Consider the following 19,358-nt stretch of genomic DNA (forward strand, 5'->3'; position numbering starts at 1 on the left):
TAAATTCACCAACCCGAAACAAACCTGACTTGGACTCACACAAGAACTTGTATGGAAAGTGTGAAAATGTAATTGTTTCGGCATACTTTTGTTCATAGGATTAAGGCTTTGTTGTTGTTGTATAGACGAAACAATAAAGTTTTATTCAATTAGGCTGCAAGGCAAATCAGACTACACAAACATTTATAATTCATTCAAACAATTCAGGAGCAATTTTCTGACTTTCTCATTTTTGATGTGGCTGATTCTAAAAGACTCGAGTCAAACAATAAGACTTCTTGAAAATAATATTTGAAATAAAAAACATGTTACTGAAATACATAGGTCAAGTGCATTGACATTTTATCAGAAATTTCTTGCATCAACACTGCAGCAGAGTTAATATTACAGATGTGAAATTGAAGTGTCAAAAAAAAAATATATATAGAACAGACTCAATCAATCTGAAATTCTGGACAAATTTCACAATGTTAAGTTTCTCAGTTCCCCAATCAACTTCCTAACGAGAAGCTCGATCCCTCTCGAGCAACACATTGAAAATAATTATGTACACACTGATCCTACTTCTATACAAAACATTTAGCATCCCCTGCTCCTATCACCCCTGATGAAAGAGCCTGACAATTTCTCTCAATAGTCAACTAACGGAGAACAATAAACAACGCTGATGTAGAAAATGGACAGCCATTCACACACAAACAAAAAAAGTTCACAGGACTTTCATTAGTGTCATCGACCATAAAGGAAATCATCATCTTCCAGCTCAGATGCTCCAAGCATAGCCAAAGCCAAATGAGACTTCATTTCACTTTTTGTTCGTTGTAATATTGGAGGAACATAACTTCTTCGACTGCCTAAACTTGCCTTACCCTTAACAAGGCAGCCTTCTCCTCTTAGCAGAATGATGGCTTCATTGATGCTTGGCCTACTAGATTCTTCACCGCTCACGCAGGCAGCTGCAGCACGTACCAATTGGGTTATAAGTTTTGAACTTTTAGGAGTAACTTTAGCTCGTGGGTCAAGCAAACTGTCAAATGCTGAGCCTCCCTGGTCCATTAGTGGCTTCGCCTGCAATAGCAAAAAACGATGATTTAGTACATTTTGATTCACACCTGAATACAGTAGCAGAACACAACATTGTGATCTTCAAAAAAAATTCACATTTACTCTAAAATTTTGAAATGCCTTCGTAAACAAAACTTCGATACATTCAGAAACACTAGTATAATTTTTTAGTATTCATGGATTTTGATACTCTTATTATCAAATAGAGCTGCATAATTGTAAAGATATGGTAGGTCCATTACGAAGGAGTCTCAAGGAAATTTTTGATATAAAAACAGAACATTTTCAAAAATTATCGATAAATGAACTAATGAGCCATGTCTTTGTCAAACTAATTATACACCGTACAGGCTGTTGGTGTTAGTCGCCATTATCCTCTACCAAAAAGTGGGGACTACCAAGAGTACTAACCATATTCATTGAAACTAAAAATCAGTTGATGGCCTCACTAGAGTTAATGCTATAACCCTCTTGCACATTTGTACTAAGGAAAATAAAAAGGATCAATCGATCTTAATCCAGAACTAGTCAAATACCACAGTCTCAGCTCTTCTGGTCAGCGTATACAACGAAAGCAAACCGGCAAATGTCATCATCAAAGTTAATGCTGTAACCTTCTTGGTGAATTGTTTGTTTTAGGATTATCTAAGGAGGACCAGATTATCTTAACACCTAGTCGAAAACTAGACAATTACTACCAATTTAGCTCATATTAGAGGCACTTAATGAAAGGAATACAAGATTGAAGCAGTAACATACCCATTGAACCAGGTTCTCTTCTCCGGATGGCCTTGATGATTCTATTGGTTTTCGGCCTGTTATAAGCTCTAAAAGGACAACTCCAAAAGCATAAACATCAGTTTTATCGGATACCTTCCCGTGTTGGAAGTACTCAGGAGCCAAATATCTGCAAAAAATCAGGATTCACTGAGTAAAGTAAAGAAAAAAGTAGAATTGCTGCACAGAAAACAGATGAAAAACCAATTTATTTCTTTTTCAAAATTGACAAACAATAATAGTTCTATTCATTTGTAAATCCATACCCAAATGTTCCTTTCACAGTTTTGCAAAGGAAAGGGACTGATGGTGCTGCAGTCCATGTTGCTAATCCGAAATCACATAGCTACAAAATTCATAAATTCAGTTTAGGCATCTTATCATATATTACAATCAAAGCATAACATTAAATCCCCGAAAAAAAAACCAGCAATTCACCTTTGGCCTTTTCTTGGAAGACAGAAGAATATTGGAGGGCTTTATATCTCTATGAACAATACATTTTTCAGTTCCATTATGTAGATATGCAATAGCTTCTGCAATTCCTACAGCAACTTTATACCTTGCAGAACATGAAAGCGACGCAAAACCCTTCCCACTCTTCTTCTTACCTGCAAATAACATCTCATATTTAAATTTTCCATCCAATATTTACACAACACCAATGAAAAATCTCATAAAACAACAAAGAATCGCGCTAGCTATACCGTGCAAATGTCGCTCTAGGCTTCCACTGGACACATATTTGTAAACCAAGAACAAGCCTTCCTCAGGATCAATACAAAATCCCAAAAGAGGAACGATGTTTGGATGTTCAAGAGAACTTGCAATCATCAACTCTCTACAAAAAGCCTTGGTATTCTCCTTATCCTCTTTATCTAACCTCTTAACTGCCACTGCTGTTCTCAAAAACCCAACTCTACCTCTAAATACATAACTCAATGCACCTCTGCCCAATACTCTACCTGATTTCACATGAAATATACACCAAAATCAATCCCAAATTAACAATTAATACTAAAAAAACAAAAAACAGAAAAGATTCAAACAAAACAAAAACAACCCATTCAATAAATTTAGAAAAATCATGAATTGTAAATTTTTTTTTTTAAAAAACAAAAAAGATAAAAACTTTTTGCAATTAATACAACAATCAACCAAAAAAACACAGAACCAAAGTAAAGCAACCCATATAATCAGCACAAAAACGAACAAAAACCCAGAAAAGAATGAACTGAATTAAAGCAAATCCATAATTTTTTTTTTTTAAAAAAAAAAAATTGAAATGATGAAAGCAAATGAGAAAAAACACATGAAAATACCTTCAGAGAAATTGCGGGTAGCAGAAAGAATTTCAGCAAAGCTAAACCTGATCAAAGAGTTAGCAACAGGTGAAATACTCTTCTCCAATGATTCAATCCTTCGCCATTTTAGCTCTTTGGAGTTGGAATCACTCGAATTATTATCCAAATTCACCATCAAAATAGTAGTGGAAGAGTTCAAATTAGCAGTTTTTAAGGAATCAAGTTCCTTTTGAGAACATAAACTGAACCTAAAAGAGGAGTGAACTGAGTGAGGTTCACAGTTTGCTAAATCACCACCAGATTCTGCAAGTAACCATGCTTTATTGTGCTCTGAATTACTCTTCTTTTGCCCTTCATTTTTGCCCATTTTTGGTACAAAACAACCAAACCCAAAATCCCAAATCATATTCATCAAAAAAGATTTAAACTTTAATTCATTGTAATTATCACAACAATCATCATCATCATTGTCAATAGTATCACTATAAACAGGGATTAAAGAGAGAGCATTTGAAGAATTTGTAAGAATTTGTTGGTTATCAGTGTAATCACATTGGGAAAACCCCATTTTAGATCTCAAAAAAGAATATACAAAAAACCCAGAAAAAAAATATAAAGAAGGATGAAAGAAAGATTGCTACTTTACTTGAAAGAGAGGAACAGAATACAACAGCTTTTGAGAAAGAGAGAGATTATTATGAGAAAATTTTTAAAGTATGTGAATAATATTATAAAAAAAAAATGAAATGTGAGTGATTAGAGTAAACCAAGATATTAATAATTAATAAAAATTGTTGGTTGATAAAGATTTAATTAAATGAAGAGGGGGTGAGGGGGGTGGGCTGTTGAAGATGCTTGATGTTGAGGAGAATGAAGACAATAAGCACCTACTTGGGACCGTTACTCCATTATTTGGATGGTAGTGAGGTTGGGTGATCGATTTATTAGGGGGTTTATAGTGTGCTTTCGAGGATTGATTAATCGACCTAAATAGAGGGTTTTTTTGGGATGGAAGAAGTCGTCCACGTATTGTTTTTTGGTAAGCATTTATGTTCGTCGTGTTTTAATTTTGGATTATGAGTTCATATTGGGTGAAATTTGTCTACTAATGATCTTTTAGGATATACTTCGTACTATGATCAAATCTTAAGGATTGGGATATTGTATGTCTAAAAGGAATCTAAATATATGGTAAAGACGTGTGTATATATCTCTAGAATTTGGATATTACTCATATTAGTCATAAATATTTAGATTGGACTTAACTACTTAAGTAACTATGTGGTGATAAGGTCCAATTTAAGAAAATAAAGTATAGAAAATTATAAGGTCTTTGACCCCTTTGCCTTGAAAATTTTTTCAATTTGACAATTTTGGTGTTATTTTGGTAACTAATTAAATTGATTTTTATCATTAAAAGTTTCATTTACTTATTAAAAGCGATTATACATTTATACCTAGTCAATGATGTTTTTTGCCCATTAATTAGATGTAAAAGTATAATATGGATTTATTATAAAATATTATATTTACTTAACAAAACTGGTTTTAATTAGAAAATAAAGGTGTGAATAGTTTCCATGTTGGAAAATCAAAATAAAATTATTGGTCAATGAGATTTGAAAAAGAGTGGGATAAAAGTGGTCTATATATATCTACGGATCTACCTAAGAAGAGAAAAGCAAAGAACAAGATATGAAAGGTTGTGACTTGTAAAAAAGATATGGGGATTTGGACGTTGGGATATGAAGATTAAAAAAGTAATAATAATACGATAATTAGTAGCCAAATTAAACAAGTATGATTACTAGTTTGGTGACCATCCGACACTTTTTCATTCTTCACCCCTTAGCAACTAAGCATGACAGATGAGATGTTTTATTTATAGCTTCGTTTCCTCACCACTTGAAATGCAAACTTTTTTAATACACAGTGTTTATTTGTTATTGCTATGTATATACTCTGTACTTCGGAAGTATTAAATACCCCGTATATTATGTAATTTATATTTTAAAAGTTTATGTAAAACAGATTTGCATTATTAAGCATCTATGAAAGTGTAGAGGGTATTTAATACGAAGTATGAGTACGTACTTCGAATCTATTTTTTAATTCTCATCCCCTTCTCGAGTTTAAATAAAAACATTCCTGTTAAACAGTTAAAGTAAGCTGATAAGAGTATAAACTACATTTAATGTTTTTCATCTTTCATTTATTCATTTTATATTTTTTTTTCTAGATCAATCTCTTTTGAGATTTAGGGTTGGGGTTGTTGTATTATTTTTGTTTGTTTATGGGACACAAGATTACAAACACTTTTGTACAAAACTTTTATGCTTTGAAAACTTCAAATGTTGGCTAAAATTGATGTGCAAAAGTGTGGTGAAGGTGTAAGTGTCATTTCTTAGAACACACGAATTGACTTTTACTTATATTCCTTAACCATAATTGTCATTACGGATTACTCCTATATCTAAATAAACTTAGGGTTTGCTACAAATTTATTTTTATAATTTAATTTTGTTATAATTTTTATTAATACACAATTAAAAATATTATGGTCAAAATGATGCATTTTTTTTTTTAAAAAAAAGGAGAATAAATTAATACAGTATAGGATAACTCGATATGGAAATAAATTAGGAAAATCAAACATCAAAATAGAAAGTGTAACAATTAGTATGGAGTTCTACTATATGAGCTACATGTATTAGACCATCTCCAATGGTGAGACTTGAGAGAGTTTTTTTAGGAAAGAGAGAGTATTTTTTGCAAAAGATACCAATAAGTTGGTATCTAAACTTAGCAACTCCAAAAGAAAGTTGTTAAGTTTAGATACTCAACTTTGAGTCTCATTTGACAAAAAGTGTGGGCCCTTTATCAATATTATAATATATTTTGTAATTTATTTAATTTTTTTTTTTTTTTTGAAAAACTTACAATATGGATTTGGTGGGCCATAAATTGAAAGTGACATTAATATACTTTAGAGAGTCTCACCATTGGAAGTTAGATTTCACATGAGTTACTAAATTGAGAAATGGGTTGGGTATCACCATTGGAGGTAAAAAACAACTCATTTTGTATTTCAATATTCAAAGTTCGGTCTCACCAATAGAGATAGGTCTAATATATGCATAACATGTGTTATTAATGCATTAAGTAATGGTATGACATGGGCAGATTTAGGAAAATGAGAAATAAAAAGTCACCAACAAATTAAAATTGGTTAGAATTGGATATACTACCTTCTTCTTCCTTTGGTTTTATTCAGCTTTCTGCCAAAACTAACGGTTTTTACTTTTTAGGTATGAACTTTCTAGTAATTGGTTATGGCTTCTTAATACGTAGTATTTTTCTTTTACAACATTAAAGGACTAACTTTAAGAATATAGCAACATACTCCGTATAATGCATAATCTAAGGAAAAAAATGAATAAAATAACAATGATGCAAAACAATCTAAATTCAGATTTAAGAAGTATGGAAGTTAATTGCACATGATCTTTTATGAAAATCATAAAGGGTATCACGCTATCACCTATCATTATTCATTACAGTAGCAGTTAATACTAGTATGGGTGCGGACCTTGTAGTGGACTAGTAGTCATTTGGAATGATTAGCACTATAGCAAGCTCTATGTGATTTGACGTAAAATATTTTTAACAGGAAATGATCTTTTACAAAAAATACTCGTACTTCGTAATGAAAAGAAAAAAAAAACACCCCACACATTTTCAATTGTATTTCACTTTTTTTTGGTTTTGAATAATAATAAGGAGAAAACGAAATTGTAAGAAAGAAGGTGGATTGGAGGCTTTAATTTGTAGGGCTAATTAGTTGATCATTTACATTGTTATCATCACTCAATTTGTAGGGCTTTCAAATGCTCAAGACAATGATAGCAATTTATGTAAGAAGCTATTGATGAGTGGTCGGTTGAAAATGGTAGTTATTCAATTGTAGTTTGATACTCTTCCTACTTTAAAACCCTGAGTAAAAGGGTCACCTAATTTTATAATGTACTTTAATTCGTATCAATCAATCAATCAATAACATAATACTAAAACAGACACCGGAAATGACACATGTCACTTAATGGTGTCGTTTTTTCCCTCTAAAAACCATTTTCCAAAAATAAATGTTATTCTAACTTTATTTTTCTTTTTATATCTTTTTAACTGACAGCTTATTTAAGACAATAAATTTATATATTATAATACCAATTAAAGATTCTTATTACTAATATTAATATTATTTGTTTAAAATGATTTTTTTTCCTGATCAATTACACTCATATGGATTTAATTTATAGTATGAAATATAAAAACATTTTTACGTTGTATTGCATCAAATTGACTTTAACACAGAAATCTATAACTATAACTATATATTATATTAAAGGAGAAACCAAGAATGACATGCGTCATCTCCTTTATTTTTAAAAAATTTCCCACCAAGATAATTTTTTTTTTCCAAAGCTTCTTAGAGCAAGATTAGCCCTGTGTGGTCTTAAGATTTTAATCCATTGCCACATTAGATTTTATATTAAATTTAATTATATTTTTTAATTTTTAATTATGTTAAGCCTCAATTAGATTTATCTCTTCATTCCTCAGACTTATTTTAGATTTCTTTAAAATCTTTATTAATTTTTTTTTTCCTTTTAACTTATATATTTCATTATACTTTTTTGAAATACATATATATTTTTAATATGAATATTCACATCGGTGTTACAAATTTCTAATCCAATTTAGATGTCATAGTTGAAAAATAATAGCAAAATAGATCAAGCAGAAAAATCAATTAAAATGGAACTACATGAAATTAAATGATTTAAAAATGCATGAAAATTAAAAATTACACATATTGCATTAAAATAATTGTAAATGTAAAATAAAATTGACTAATGTAAAATTGATTTGAATTTAAATAGTTGTATATGTAAAACATTTTTTTTGTTAAACAACGTACATAAAAAAAAATTTGAAGAAATGTTCATAGATTTAAATGTATTTAAAAAGTAATTTTTTTTTTTCTTCAAAACACTGTGTTTTGATGTATATAGGAAAAACACTGTGTATAGAGTGTAGAGTTGAGTCTTAAGTTGAGTATTGAGTTTTCAAGACTCCACTTCAGATTTTGTTAAGACTCAGCTTCTTAAATGCATAAAAAAACACAAGTTCTTGTCTTAAGACCAAAAACTTTAAAAATGATGATGTCATCCTAAGTCTTAAGACTTAGAGCTAATCTTGCTCTAATACTATGAAATTATATTTCCTTTACTATTTGATAATCATATTCCATTTATACACATTCAACAAAAATATTATTCTTTATTTAATACTATGCAATAATATTTTCTTACATATAACTATGTGACGTAATCTGTAATTATTGATATTGTAATACTCCCACGATTTTCTGTAATATGATATAATTTCATTTTTATTTTGTAATTCTGAATTTTTTATCTTATTTCGCATGCAATTAGATAATTTTTATAATTAAATATATTGTTAAACTAATAATAAATAGTGAAAATTACCGTGCATGGCACGAGACTTAATCTAGTTAATCTTATAATTCAAAATCTAAGGAACAAATGAATTTTTTGTGTGTTATTATTCTTCCCCTAATCACGTCATCAATGTATTAATTTTTGTGCATTAATAATATTATTGTGATTTGTAAAAATCATCCAATATTGAACCAATCAATTACCAGCGTCCAACACATCCATTATGCAAAATGAGATATGAATAAAGTACTCGTATAAGAATAAACTTTTTTTTTTTACGAGAGCAAAACATTCAATTAAATAGCAAAAGCGTCCATGAGTACATACGGGGTTACAATTGGAGGATCACAATGGTCCCATATTTGCTCAACATTAAAAGGAAGAAACTTTGCAAGATTGTGTGCTACTTCATTGCCCTCTCGCTTCACATGACTCCACTGCAAGCTATTATAGTGAACACTCTGAGCCATAGCATCGCATAACGCCGAGTCAAGATCGGTAAGGTGAGTTGCGCCCTTTGAGAGTCTAGATTAAACTTAATTAATATATTAAATTTAAATTTTACAAAAATACCTATGTTTTATATTTCATATGTACTTGATATATATATCAATTAACCTAAAACAACACATAAATCAATTGATAAATAAGTATCTAGTACAAGTGTGAAACAAATAAACCATCCTTAATTACTTATTGTAACATAAATTATGTTTGTTTTCAGATTATATACGAAGTATATAAACTCAAATGTATCCTATAACTTTTAATTAAACTAAATATGCATGTGAACCAACGTAGTTAAAATTAGTACATAGCCAACAAGTAAATATGTTTAAAATCAATAAAAAGTAAGTAATATAAATAATAAAATTTGCTATTTTATGCATAAACGTGTAGCTCACCTGTGACTGATAAAGAAAAGGCATTTTAGACTAAAAAAACATAGAAGTAGACGAACGATATATATCAAATTAGTCAATAACACAAGGTTTTTTATAATTTTTATTGTAGTCGTGTATAAGAGGACTTTATAATATGTCACCAAACTCATCTTAACTAAAAATTTAATGACTTTTCTTATCTTGGTCGATTGTGATTGCACATATTTTGCTCACGCAAGAAAACAACTCCAAAACAAAACCAATATGAAAATAAAAATAGAATTTGATGTACCTAAACTAATTAAGTGTCTTTATTAAAACTAACCATATGGTATATATGAGGATGACAATCAACTTGTATACATTAAGAAGTTAATACCGTTTTAAATTTAGTACAATAAATAATCTAGTAGGAGCTGAGGTAAACGTATGGTATTCGGTAGAGCTCTCACCTTCTGATTAAGACGGTTTAATTAATTAATATTTTTTTACCCTCAACTACATAATTATATTGTGGGGGTTTTCCTTTGAATTTAAAAATTACTCGTATAGGTATCTAAATGATTAGTATTTTCTGTGAGTTTTGTCATTTGTGGGTAGTAAATCGCTTAGTAAAAACTAATACTTCCTCCATTTCTTTTTAGTTGACACGTTTCTTTAGTCACGTTTGCCAATGCACAACTTCAACCGTACCAGTAATATCTTTAATTACCACTAAACAAAAATTATAAAAAGTTGATATTTTGAAAATATATATCGTGACAAATCTAACAAGATCTCACACGATTATACTTTTCATTACGTTTAAAGCACAAAACACGCTCAAAGGGGAGTGAGTGAATAGTGCTAAAGTCAAAACGTATCAACTAAAAAGAAACGGAGGAAATATATAAATGAATAAAGTAAGTCAAGTTAGTATTTAGAGAATTCCAATCCTTTTATATTCAAAGTATAACAAATTACCACCTTTTTTTTTTTTTTTTTTTGTAAAATCAAGAAAGTACAAAATCTCTTCTGAAATGAGTTTGGTGAAATACGACACCTAAATTCACATTTAAAAGTCGAAGATGTAGCGAACTGCTTTAATCTCTTCCGGAGTATCTCATTGTCATTGACCAACTCTAGCTTGACTCTATGGCACTACAGCACTACTACACACTACCCATATACTCGTACAGTTGTACAGAGATACTGTATATATATACTCATCACAATTTCTCAAGATAGCAAGTAAATACAAGGTGGAAAATATAAGAAATGTGGGACCCATAAGATAGGGTCAATATTCCTCAATCCTCATGCACCTAATTAAGGTGACCCTAATTAAAACCAAGTGGACCATAAAATACCTAAGGAGACATAATATCTTACACAAGACATACATTGGATCATATTTAAAACCATATCTTATAACAAACACTCCTATCATTTTGACACTTATTAATTATAATGGCAATTGTAAAGTGTACATCAACAACAATTAGGGGCCACAAAACTATATAAATGAATGAAACTTCTTTAATTACACCTTTTGTCTCTATATAATATATATATATTAATGCACATACATGCATGTTCAGAGATCGAATTATTTTCTAATGAACCCACTAATTATGTAATTATGGTTTTCCCATGCATGATGAGTTGCCAAAAATCAATCATTTAGCAACATAATATATTATATAATATATATTATACTTTCATGATTTAACCTAAAAGCTCATTTTCAACTTACATATATTATTTCAGAGCTGTTTTTTTTTTTTTTTTTTTTTTTTTTTTTTTTTTTTTTTTTTATCTCTTTGCACTCACATCATTCACTCTAAATACCTTAAACCATACTCGCATAACGTAAGATTACAGCTATGTACTTATGACTTATGAGAGATTTTATTACGGGAGCTAGATGCCTAGATTTTAATGAATGATTCGATATTTAATATCAAGTTTTTATAATTTTTACATATCATATCATGTAACTAATATATAAAGCTAAACTTTTAGTCAGGTCACGAGACAACGAAACTTAGAGTTCCAACTTTTCGCCAAATGTCGCACCACATTGGCGACAAATAAAGATTATCTTGACATGTAGGATTTATTTGAATATATTTTTTTTTAGAATAGGATAAAAAAAGTTGGATATATTCAGTAGGATAAAAAGTTATTTTAGTGTTTTATTTTCAATAAAATTTGGATAGATTTAGTAGGATAAAAAAGTTAATTTAAAGTTTTATTTTCAATAAAACTTTTGGTTTAGAATGTTATTTTCAATAAAATACCAATATTTCTATACAAATGAAAAAAAATTAAAAATTCAAAGAGACCTGTTATTATATATAATCCATCCTTTTCTTAGGTGTTCAGAGAAAATGAAAAGAGATCACAGCTTTGAAAAACCGTTCTTTTTGTACATTATTACTTCTAACTTTTTTAGATTTTCAAGTGATTATTAATCCATAAGATACCCATAAATGGACAAGTATGATTGTCAAGTGATTATTAATCCATGAATAAAAAATTCTAATAACATATATATTTTAGATAAAAAGTTTTATTTTAGAATTAAATAAACAACGCGGGTATCGCACAGGCACAAAACTAGTTGGTTATTAAAGATATTACCAATTGAAATAATGCTCGCATCGGCAAGCATGAAAATAGAAGTACTGCAAATAAAAAAAAAGAATAGAGCAAGAGTACGTATACCATATTTCTAACTAAGGGCTTATTTGACATCGTTTTTTGTTTTAACCAAAAACAGGAAACCAGAATAAGGTGTTTCCACTTTTTTGTTGACAGTTTTATTTCAAAATTACCATGATTTTAATAAGTTTAACTAATGTCTTCAAAAAAAAAAAATTAACTAATTTTTGATTCATTATATGACTTATATCAGGCCTGGCCCTTACCATGGGGGCTGCACAAGGCCCAAATCCGGTTAGGGCCTCAAATGTAAATATGTATATATAAATTATACTGCAATAACTTTCAATGCATGCTAACTATATCCTAGTGGTTTAGAGAACTCATGTTTGCTGCGGGGAAATCAGTGGTTCAATTGCCACTAAACAACAAACCCTAATTTGTTTTTTAAAAAAATAAATCGAGTAGAGAAAATTCATGTACCAATTTATTTTTAAAGGTTGGGACGGCCCTAACTTATATCATATGGTTTTGAAAAACAAAAAACTGAAAACCACAACAATGTCAAACAAACCCTAAGTTCTTTGTTTTTTTTTTTGTTTTTATTTAACTATTTATATATTCATTTTGAATACCTTAATTAAGCCATATTAAAGTAAGAGTAATAGCGTAATACCTTAATTAACCCATATTATATTTGTTTCAATATGTACATATGTATATGGTCGTTGTACTGTAGGGAGCTAGATGCCTAGAATAATGTATGGCTCGATATTACAAAAACTAAATTGCTCATAAAGGTATGCATTCACATTGTGAACATACCATAAACATGCATGCATGGTACAATGGTACGGTTCTTTAATGAGACCACGTACCATATAACATGCAAAATGGAGTAACGGTGAAGGCAATTAAATTAAGAGTAGTTTTAAACTTTTAATGATTCTTGAAGCAAGGAAGCACGTAAAGAGGTAGATCGATCACGAACAAACACAATAACCCATAATCATCATTCCCCAATACCCAAGTTTCTCATGCACACGTGATGATGGGCCCATTTCTAGCTTATGACAAAAATAATTCCCTAAAATTTGGTAAGCTTAGCTTTGCTCCCTTGCAAAATTTCTCCTAATCAATGTTTTGCTCAACTAAACAAGTTACTTTAAATTCTTAGTTTAATTAATTTAGTTTATATGTGTAAGAATTTTGCAAGCCTTCTAGAAACAATCCCTTTCATAGTCTAATGAAATCATTATTCCAAATCTTAGTTATGTAACAGTAAATTAAACACTAGTATTAGATTGTCATGTATTTTGTGACAATGCAAGTTCATGATTTTTAAGATATGACACATTTTTCAAAGTTTAGTCAGCATGCATGTCCTTGTTTGATTTATTTTTATTTTATTCTCAACGTTCTTCTAATAAGTGTGTGTACACTACTGAAAAATAATATGATATGCATACAATATAATGCGTACTTAATTAGCTTTTCTACAAAATAAAAATACACATCTATAAATATAATTTAATAAAATAACTAAGTAAATAATTGAAGCACTACTTTAATCATAAATAAATAAATAAATATTAATCCGTTAACATAAGTTCCAAGGAATGTTTTCAAAAAAAAAAGTTCCAAAGAATTATTGCAAATGATGGGAAGAATATTATGTACGAAGCATTATTTGTTCATGTTTATTCACAATATTTGGCAGAAAGATTAATTTAGTAATTTAGTATTCTTTGCTCATAAAGGTGAGGTGCACTATCACAACTCACAAGTAATTCCAAAAGATTAGATTATTCTCGTACATTTACAAAAATGAGTTTATTATGATTATTGGTTGATTAGTAGATCATCGACTGATGATGGATATGCAATAATCATCAAAAATGTAGTTTTGGCCAATTTGTAGAAGAATTCATACTAATTACTCGTCCAAACTACAAATAAAGATGCAAGGGCCATGTGCAAATTAATAACATATCCACATGTATAAACAAATAAAACAATCACAAAATCTTCAAAAAATCAAAAAGTTTCTAGAGTTGTATGTGGATTGTGATTCATGTTCAGCCCTTTTAATCTTTTAGTTATAATAATGACTAAGCCATGACTGTGGGCGTGCCGGAGTGGTTATCGGGCATGACTAGAAATCATGTGGGCTTTGCCCGCGCAGGTTCGAATCCTGCCGCTCACGACTTTCTCTTTGCCTCGCTTTTTTGAGATCTTAAAAAGGAAAATAGCTAAAAAACACATGATAAGACCGCTAGAAGGAGGGGTCGAACCTCCGACCTTGTGGTTAACAGCCACACGCTCTAACCAACTGAGCTATTCCAGCTTCCGTATCTATATCCATTAAATTTTATATATCTTAAAAAAACACAAAAAATCTAGCACTCAATATTATTACGAAGTACTTATAAAAGCATTAGAGTTTGTTTAATAAATCACACTAGAATTCATACTTCTTCCTCTCAAATTAAGACCACTTAATCTTCCATTATAGAGTATATGGACTATACTGAGCTCAGCAGGCACAGGGAGTTGGTTGTTCCGGGCAGCGATGGAGCCACATTTATAACATCAACTTCAAAGCTGATATTCTCTGTAGGTAAGTTCATCATGCATAATATAGTAAGGCAAAGGAGGACGATCATGTTTATTGAGTGTTGTCGAACTTAAAGAGGTCGAATGTTGATATTATAAAAGTTGGTAATAAACTTGAGCTTTTCTGTTAACATCAACTTCATCATAGAGCAACCCTTTATAAAATTAACCATGAGAGCACGAAATAGTAAATAACTAAGGCAAACTGCTCCATGTAATTCATCAAAGAAATCATCGTACAGAGTAAAAAATGTCTCACTTATTGAGGGTACATTCTGATTATTCTCTTGTTCATGTACTCATTTTTGTTTTTGTTTATTTTTTGTCAATTCTAATTAAGATCATGTGCGAAGAGAGTGATGTAGAAAAACTGGTTAAATACATCACCAACCACGAGTAATTCTGGGGTGGAACAGAGGTTCACATCCTACCACTCACCTTAAAGGCCTTCGACATCACAAGTGAATCCAAAAAGCTTTTGGAGTACTACTTTTTTAGGACAACTCAGTCTGAAAAATCCATGTCGGTTTTCCTTCGTATCAAGTATCAACCAAGGACATCTGGAGTTGATACAGAAGTTACATTTCAGCACAAATTATCAGGATGAAAATGAGTGCCACAAAACCAAGGGCTATTAAGCAATATAGTAGAAGACAACACCGGTCACATGAGAAAAACTTCAATGCTCAAACACATGAAAAAGAACTATGGATAAAAACGAACATAAGTATTTTCTCCCTTATTTACAGAAGAAGAAAAAAAAACCATCATAAGATCAATTGTACAGTTCTGGCTACTGAGTACAGGGTGTGCCTCCAGAAACATTTTTGGAAAGGGAAACAAATTAGTGTTTAGATTTATGATTATAATGTTGACATCCTTGTTACCGCTGATCAGCAAGTATCCCTGAGTGAGTATGACATCACACCGGCAGATCAAAAATAAGCCAATGCTTCTAAAGGCTCCCACTTGTGCAGGTAAGGGGAACACAGTCCACACCCTTGCAACAGAGAGGCTGTATGAATCTGGAAATGACATAGGAAGCCTGGAGAGTGATATAGCAAACCTAACGAAGTTTCCACTTCCTAAATAGTTCATCATATACAGGACCTTTTCCTGCCTTTACTAGGTTTTGTTTCAATTTAGACAGTGTAAAGGAACTCAACTTTATCTTCCGTTCAATCATGTCTTCAGCATACTTAACTGCCTCTTGAACTCTATTGCAGTCACGAAGCCCTAAAACCAAGAAATTCCCAGTCTCTTCTAACTCAGACTGATAATTCTCAACCATGAATTTCCAGACCTTAATAGCCATGTATGGATCCCCAGAGTCTAAGAAAAGCCTAACAGCAGCAATGCAATTAGCTTGGGTTGGTAAAAATTCATTCTTCACCATCTCGGTAAATACAGATGAAAGCTCATCAAGCTTACGACTCTTAACTAAGTATTGAAACAAAGTATTATAACTCTTTGAATCTGGAAAAACACCATCATAAACCATCTCATCCAAATACCTTCTAGCTATATCAAAATTAGCAAGATGAGAATGCAATGAAATCATCATATTGTACATTTGAGTGTCAGGCCTGAAATCGCTCCTCACTGTCATCGCTTCCCACAGCAATGAAGCTCCTCGGGCATCACTCTTCCTCACACAATCCTCCAAGGCAACCCCAAAAAACTTCATCCCAGGGGAACACCTCCTCTCCTTCATGGTGTTCAAGAACTTCAAAGCTTCATGAAATCCACTTGGAGCCTTAATCAATGTGCACAAAAAAGAGTCATAAGCCGGCACATTCCTAGGGTCCCAACCAATCTCCTCCACCATCTCTCCAAAAGTCCGCTTCGCACCAGCTACATTCCCTTCATTCTCCCACCCCTCTAACAATATAGCAAACGAATCAGCATCCAACCTAATCTTATCCTTTGCAATCCTCAAAAACTCATCCGCTTTCTCTGTCTTCCCTTCCCTACAAATCACACTCAAAAGCGAATTCAATGCCACAATGTCCCTAGGAACACCATACTGATCCATAACCTCGAACGTCATAAATGTCTCATCAACCCGATTCCCTAACACATAACTACTAAAAACCGATGCAAAAGTCGCAAGCGAAAGAATCCCTTCTTCCTTCATAGACTTAATTGCATCCCACATTGCATCAAACAATGAATTCTTCCCTAACAAATCAACAACTAAATTCCAAGCATAAGGGCTATGTCTATCATTCAATTGGTACCCTGCCCACCTAAAGAACTTCACAGCAGCAGCAGGACAACCATATGACAATTTAAGAACTTGTTCAACATCTTCCTGAGTTACCCTAATACCATTATCATCTAGAACTTTCGCAACTGATAAAGGTGGGGTACTAGCTACAATTTCACACATTAATTTGATTTTTGGGGGTAAATTTGGGGATTCAAGATACGAAATAAAAGCTGGGCGATGCTTACCCAGATCATGAATTTGGCGTTGAGGGCTTTTGCCGTGAATATGGTGGTGCTTCTTCGATGATGGTGGTGATGGAGATCGATCGCGGCCGTGACGCCGCTTTGGTTGCTTCATTATGCAATCATTCCGATGGAGAAAACCCAGAAATTTTGGTGATTAAAGGGAGAATTTCGTTAGGGTTTCGGACAGTTTAAAGCTTTGAATGAAAAGGATGATTTTTACAGGAAAATATAAGTCTAGCATAAACCCTAATTCAATTTGGGAATTTATTTTTTAAAATTCCCCAATTTCAAGTGTCTCACGCAAAAGCTAATGCCATGGCCCCGTGCCAGATCTAATTTGGTATGGTTTCAATTATTTATTTATTTATTTATTTTTTATTTTTTTTAAGAAGCCTTAACAAAGAAAAACACACTCAAAAGCTAAAAGGACCAGCAAAGCAATTGGCGACGACGAGCGTGAACAGCCAACCAGTGAGCTGGGGCAACCCACTAACGAGGAACCTTGCGAAGCTTGCAGATAGAGAACCGCAGGAGAGAAAGTCGAATATCTTGCAGCAACCAGAAGAAAAAAATATCGCCATCACGACCATCCCTCAGAAGAGAAAAGAGATTCGAGCAGTTGGAGTAGATAAGAAGACGACGAAAGCCTCGGCGATCAGCAGCCCGAAGAGCCCACAAACAAGCCTGTAACTCAGACTGAAGAGCCGAAGAAGAGTAAAAGGCCCTCGAGCAGCCACCCATTACAGAATCTGAAAAAACATCCCTAAAAATCCAACCTGCTCCCGCGCTAAGATCCCTAGCACTCCAAGCCCTATAAAAAATAATGCAGACATCAAAAGTAGAAGAGGATTCACCCTGCAGATAACAAGAATTAGAAGCTACCAAAGAAGGGGGAGAAGGTCTTCCCAACGAGCAAATGAAGACCTTGAACCCTTGGGCTGAGACACTTAGCTTCTAGAAAACCATTCTTGCACCAAATGGAAAATCGTGCTAAGAGACAACACTGCGTGTCTGAAAATCTTGTGGTTATGTGCAAGCCAAACTGCCCAAAAGAAGCAAACAAAAGAGACCAGACCGTCCCAATTTCGAGAGGAACGAAACCCAGAGATCGTGTCAACGGACCAATCGTTTAAAGGTTTCCCATGCAAAAGAGGAGGAGAGGAAACCAACGGAGCACAGGCCCAAAGATGGGAAGTGAAGGAACAATCACGGAATAGGTGATCTGACGTTTCATGTGCCTGGTAGCAGAACACACAAGTTGGGTCTGTCGGAATTTCCCTAAGCTGCATATTCCCGGAGAGAGACAGAGTATTGTGAAGCAATTTCCAACAAAACATTGTATTTTCGGCAAAAGAGGTAATCCCTAGAAATGCTTCCACCAAGAGGTTTGAATTGCACTAGAGACCCCTGAAGACACTGACTGATTAAGCAACATAGCATAAGCAGACTAAGTAGTGAAAGATCCATCCCTAGAAAATTTCCAGTAGACGAAATAATCGTCCATCGGCTGAAGAGGGCGATCCAAAGCCAGGATGCGAAGCACTGTAGAACTATCAAAAAGCCGATGAATTGAGGTCGAATCCAACACGTAAGAACGCAGATTAATAATAGAAGAAACATGTGTCGGAGATGTTGACACACCTAAACCGTCACGAAAAACAACAGACCCCCGGTATGGTTTCATTTAGGGCTTAAGCTATTGACTTCCTGTTTAAGTTGACAATTGGTACAATATTCCATCCATGGCCGAACCAAGTACCAAAAAAATATGAAATACAAGTATACAACTACAATATACAAGTATTCACTTCCCTTCAACTTTGATCTTACACTCGGGGATGTATAATATATACTTTGATGAATATAAGAATGGGGTAGTAAAGTGAACAAACTCAACAAAGATTACAAATTTTACAATTTATTAATGTATCATTAATTCATTATGTGGTGAATCTGAGCCTTGGTATGTTGCTCTCTTGGTCTGTCGCCCTCGAAACCGGCCTATGTTAAGAGCATATATAATAGGTAAATAATGTATACAATCTTAAAATTTAATACATTTTTTTTATTATTGTGATGCTCCT

At 32.3% G+C, this 19,358-nt stretch overlaps 2 protein-coding genes and 2 non-coding genes across 4 annotated transcripts; 1 reads left to right on the forward strand and 3 right to left on the reverse strand.

Annotated features, from left to right (window-relative positions):
- Positions 1-319: 319 nt before the first annotated feature.
- LOC110703624 (probable serine/threonine-protein kinase PBL7) lies at positions 320-4,338 on the reverse strand. Its single transcript, XM_021881414.1, has 6 exons — positions 3,165-4,338; positions 2,550-2,807; positions 2,281-2,453; positions 2,109-2,188; positions 1,825-1,972; positions 320-1,068 (listed from the first exon to the last, which is right to left on the reverse strand). Exons 1-6 carry the CDS (start codon positions 3,712-3,714, stop codon positions 730-732), a joined length of 1,548 nt encoding a protein of 515 aa, XP_021737106.1. The 5' UTR covers positions 3,715-4,338; the 3' UTR covers positions 320-729.
- A 9,987-nt stretch (positions 4,339-14,325) lies between these two features.
- Positions 14,326-14,407, forward strand: TRNAS-AGA. The gene has a single exon. It is a non-coding gene; the product is annotated as a tRNA-Ser (tRNA).
- Positions 14,408-14,474: 67 nt separating this feature from the next.
- Positions 14,475-14,548, reverse strand: TRNAN-GUU. The gene has a single exon. It is a non-coding gene; the product is annotated as a tRNA-Asn (tRNA).
- An 881-nt stretch (positions 14,549-15,429) lies between these two features.
- On the reverse strand, positions 15,430-18,084 carry LOC110703647 (pentatricopeptide repeat-containing protein At1g77360, mitochondrial-like). Its single transcript, XM_021881441.1, has one exon. It carries the CDS (start codon positions 17,384-17,386, stop codon positions 15,884-15,886), a length of 1,503 nt encoding a protein of 500 aa, XP_021737133.1. The 5' UTR covers positions 17,387-18,084; the 3' UTR covers positions 15,430-15,883.
- Between the last annotated feature and the right edge of the window lie 1,274 nt (positions 18,085-19,358).

Source organism: Chenopodium quinoa, unplaced genomic scaffold (genome assembly GCF_001683475.1).
Source record: "Chenopodium quinoa cultivar QQ74 unplaced genomic scaffold, ASM168347v1, whole genome shotgun sequence".
Taxonomy (NCBI): domain Eukaryota; kingdom Viridiplantae; phylum Streptophyta; class Magnoliopsida; order Caryophyllales; family Amaranthaceae; genus Chenopodium; species Chenopodium quinoa.

Bases quoted from the DNA above. Each gene is read 5' to 3' on its own strand.
- LOC110703624 (XM_021881414.1), bottom strand. From the start codon at position 3,714: ATGGGGTTTTCCCAATGTGATTACACTGATAACCAACAAATTCTTACA. The intron at 2,808-3,164 runs GTATTTTCATGT...ATGTGAAATCAG, and splicing joins TACCCGCAATTTCTCTGAAG to GTAGAGTATTGGGCAGAGGT. The intron at 2,454-2,549 runs GTATAGCTAGCG...TGTTATTTGCAG, and splicing joins CCTAGAGCGACATTTGCACG to GTAAGAAGAAGAGTGGGAAG.
- LOC110703647 (XM_021881441.1), bottom strand. From the start codon at position 17,386: ATGAAGCAACCAAAGCGGCGTCACGGCCGCGATCGATCTCCATCACCA.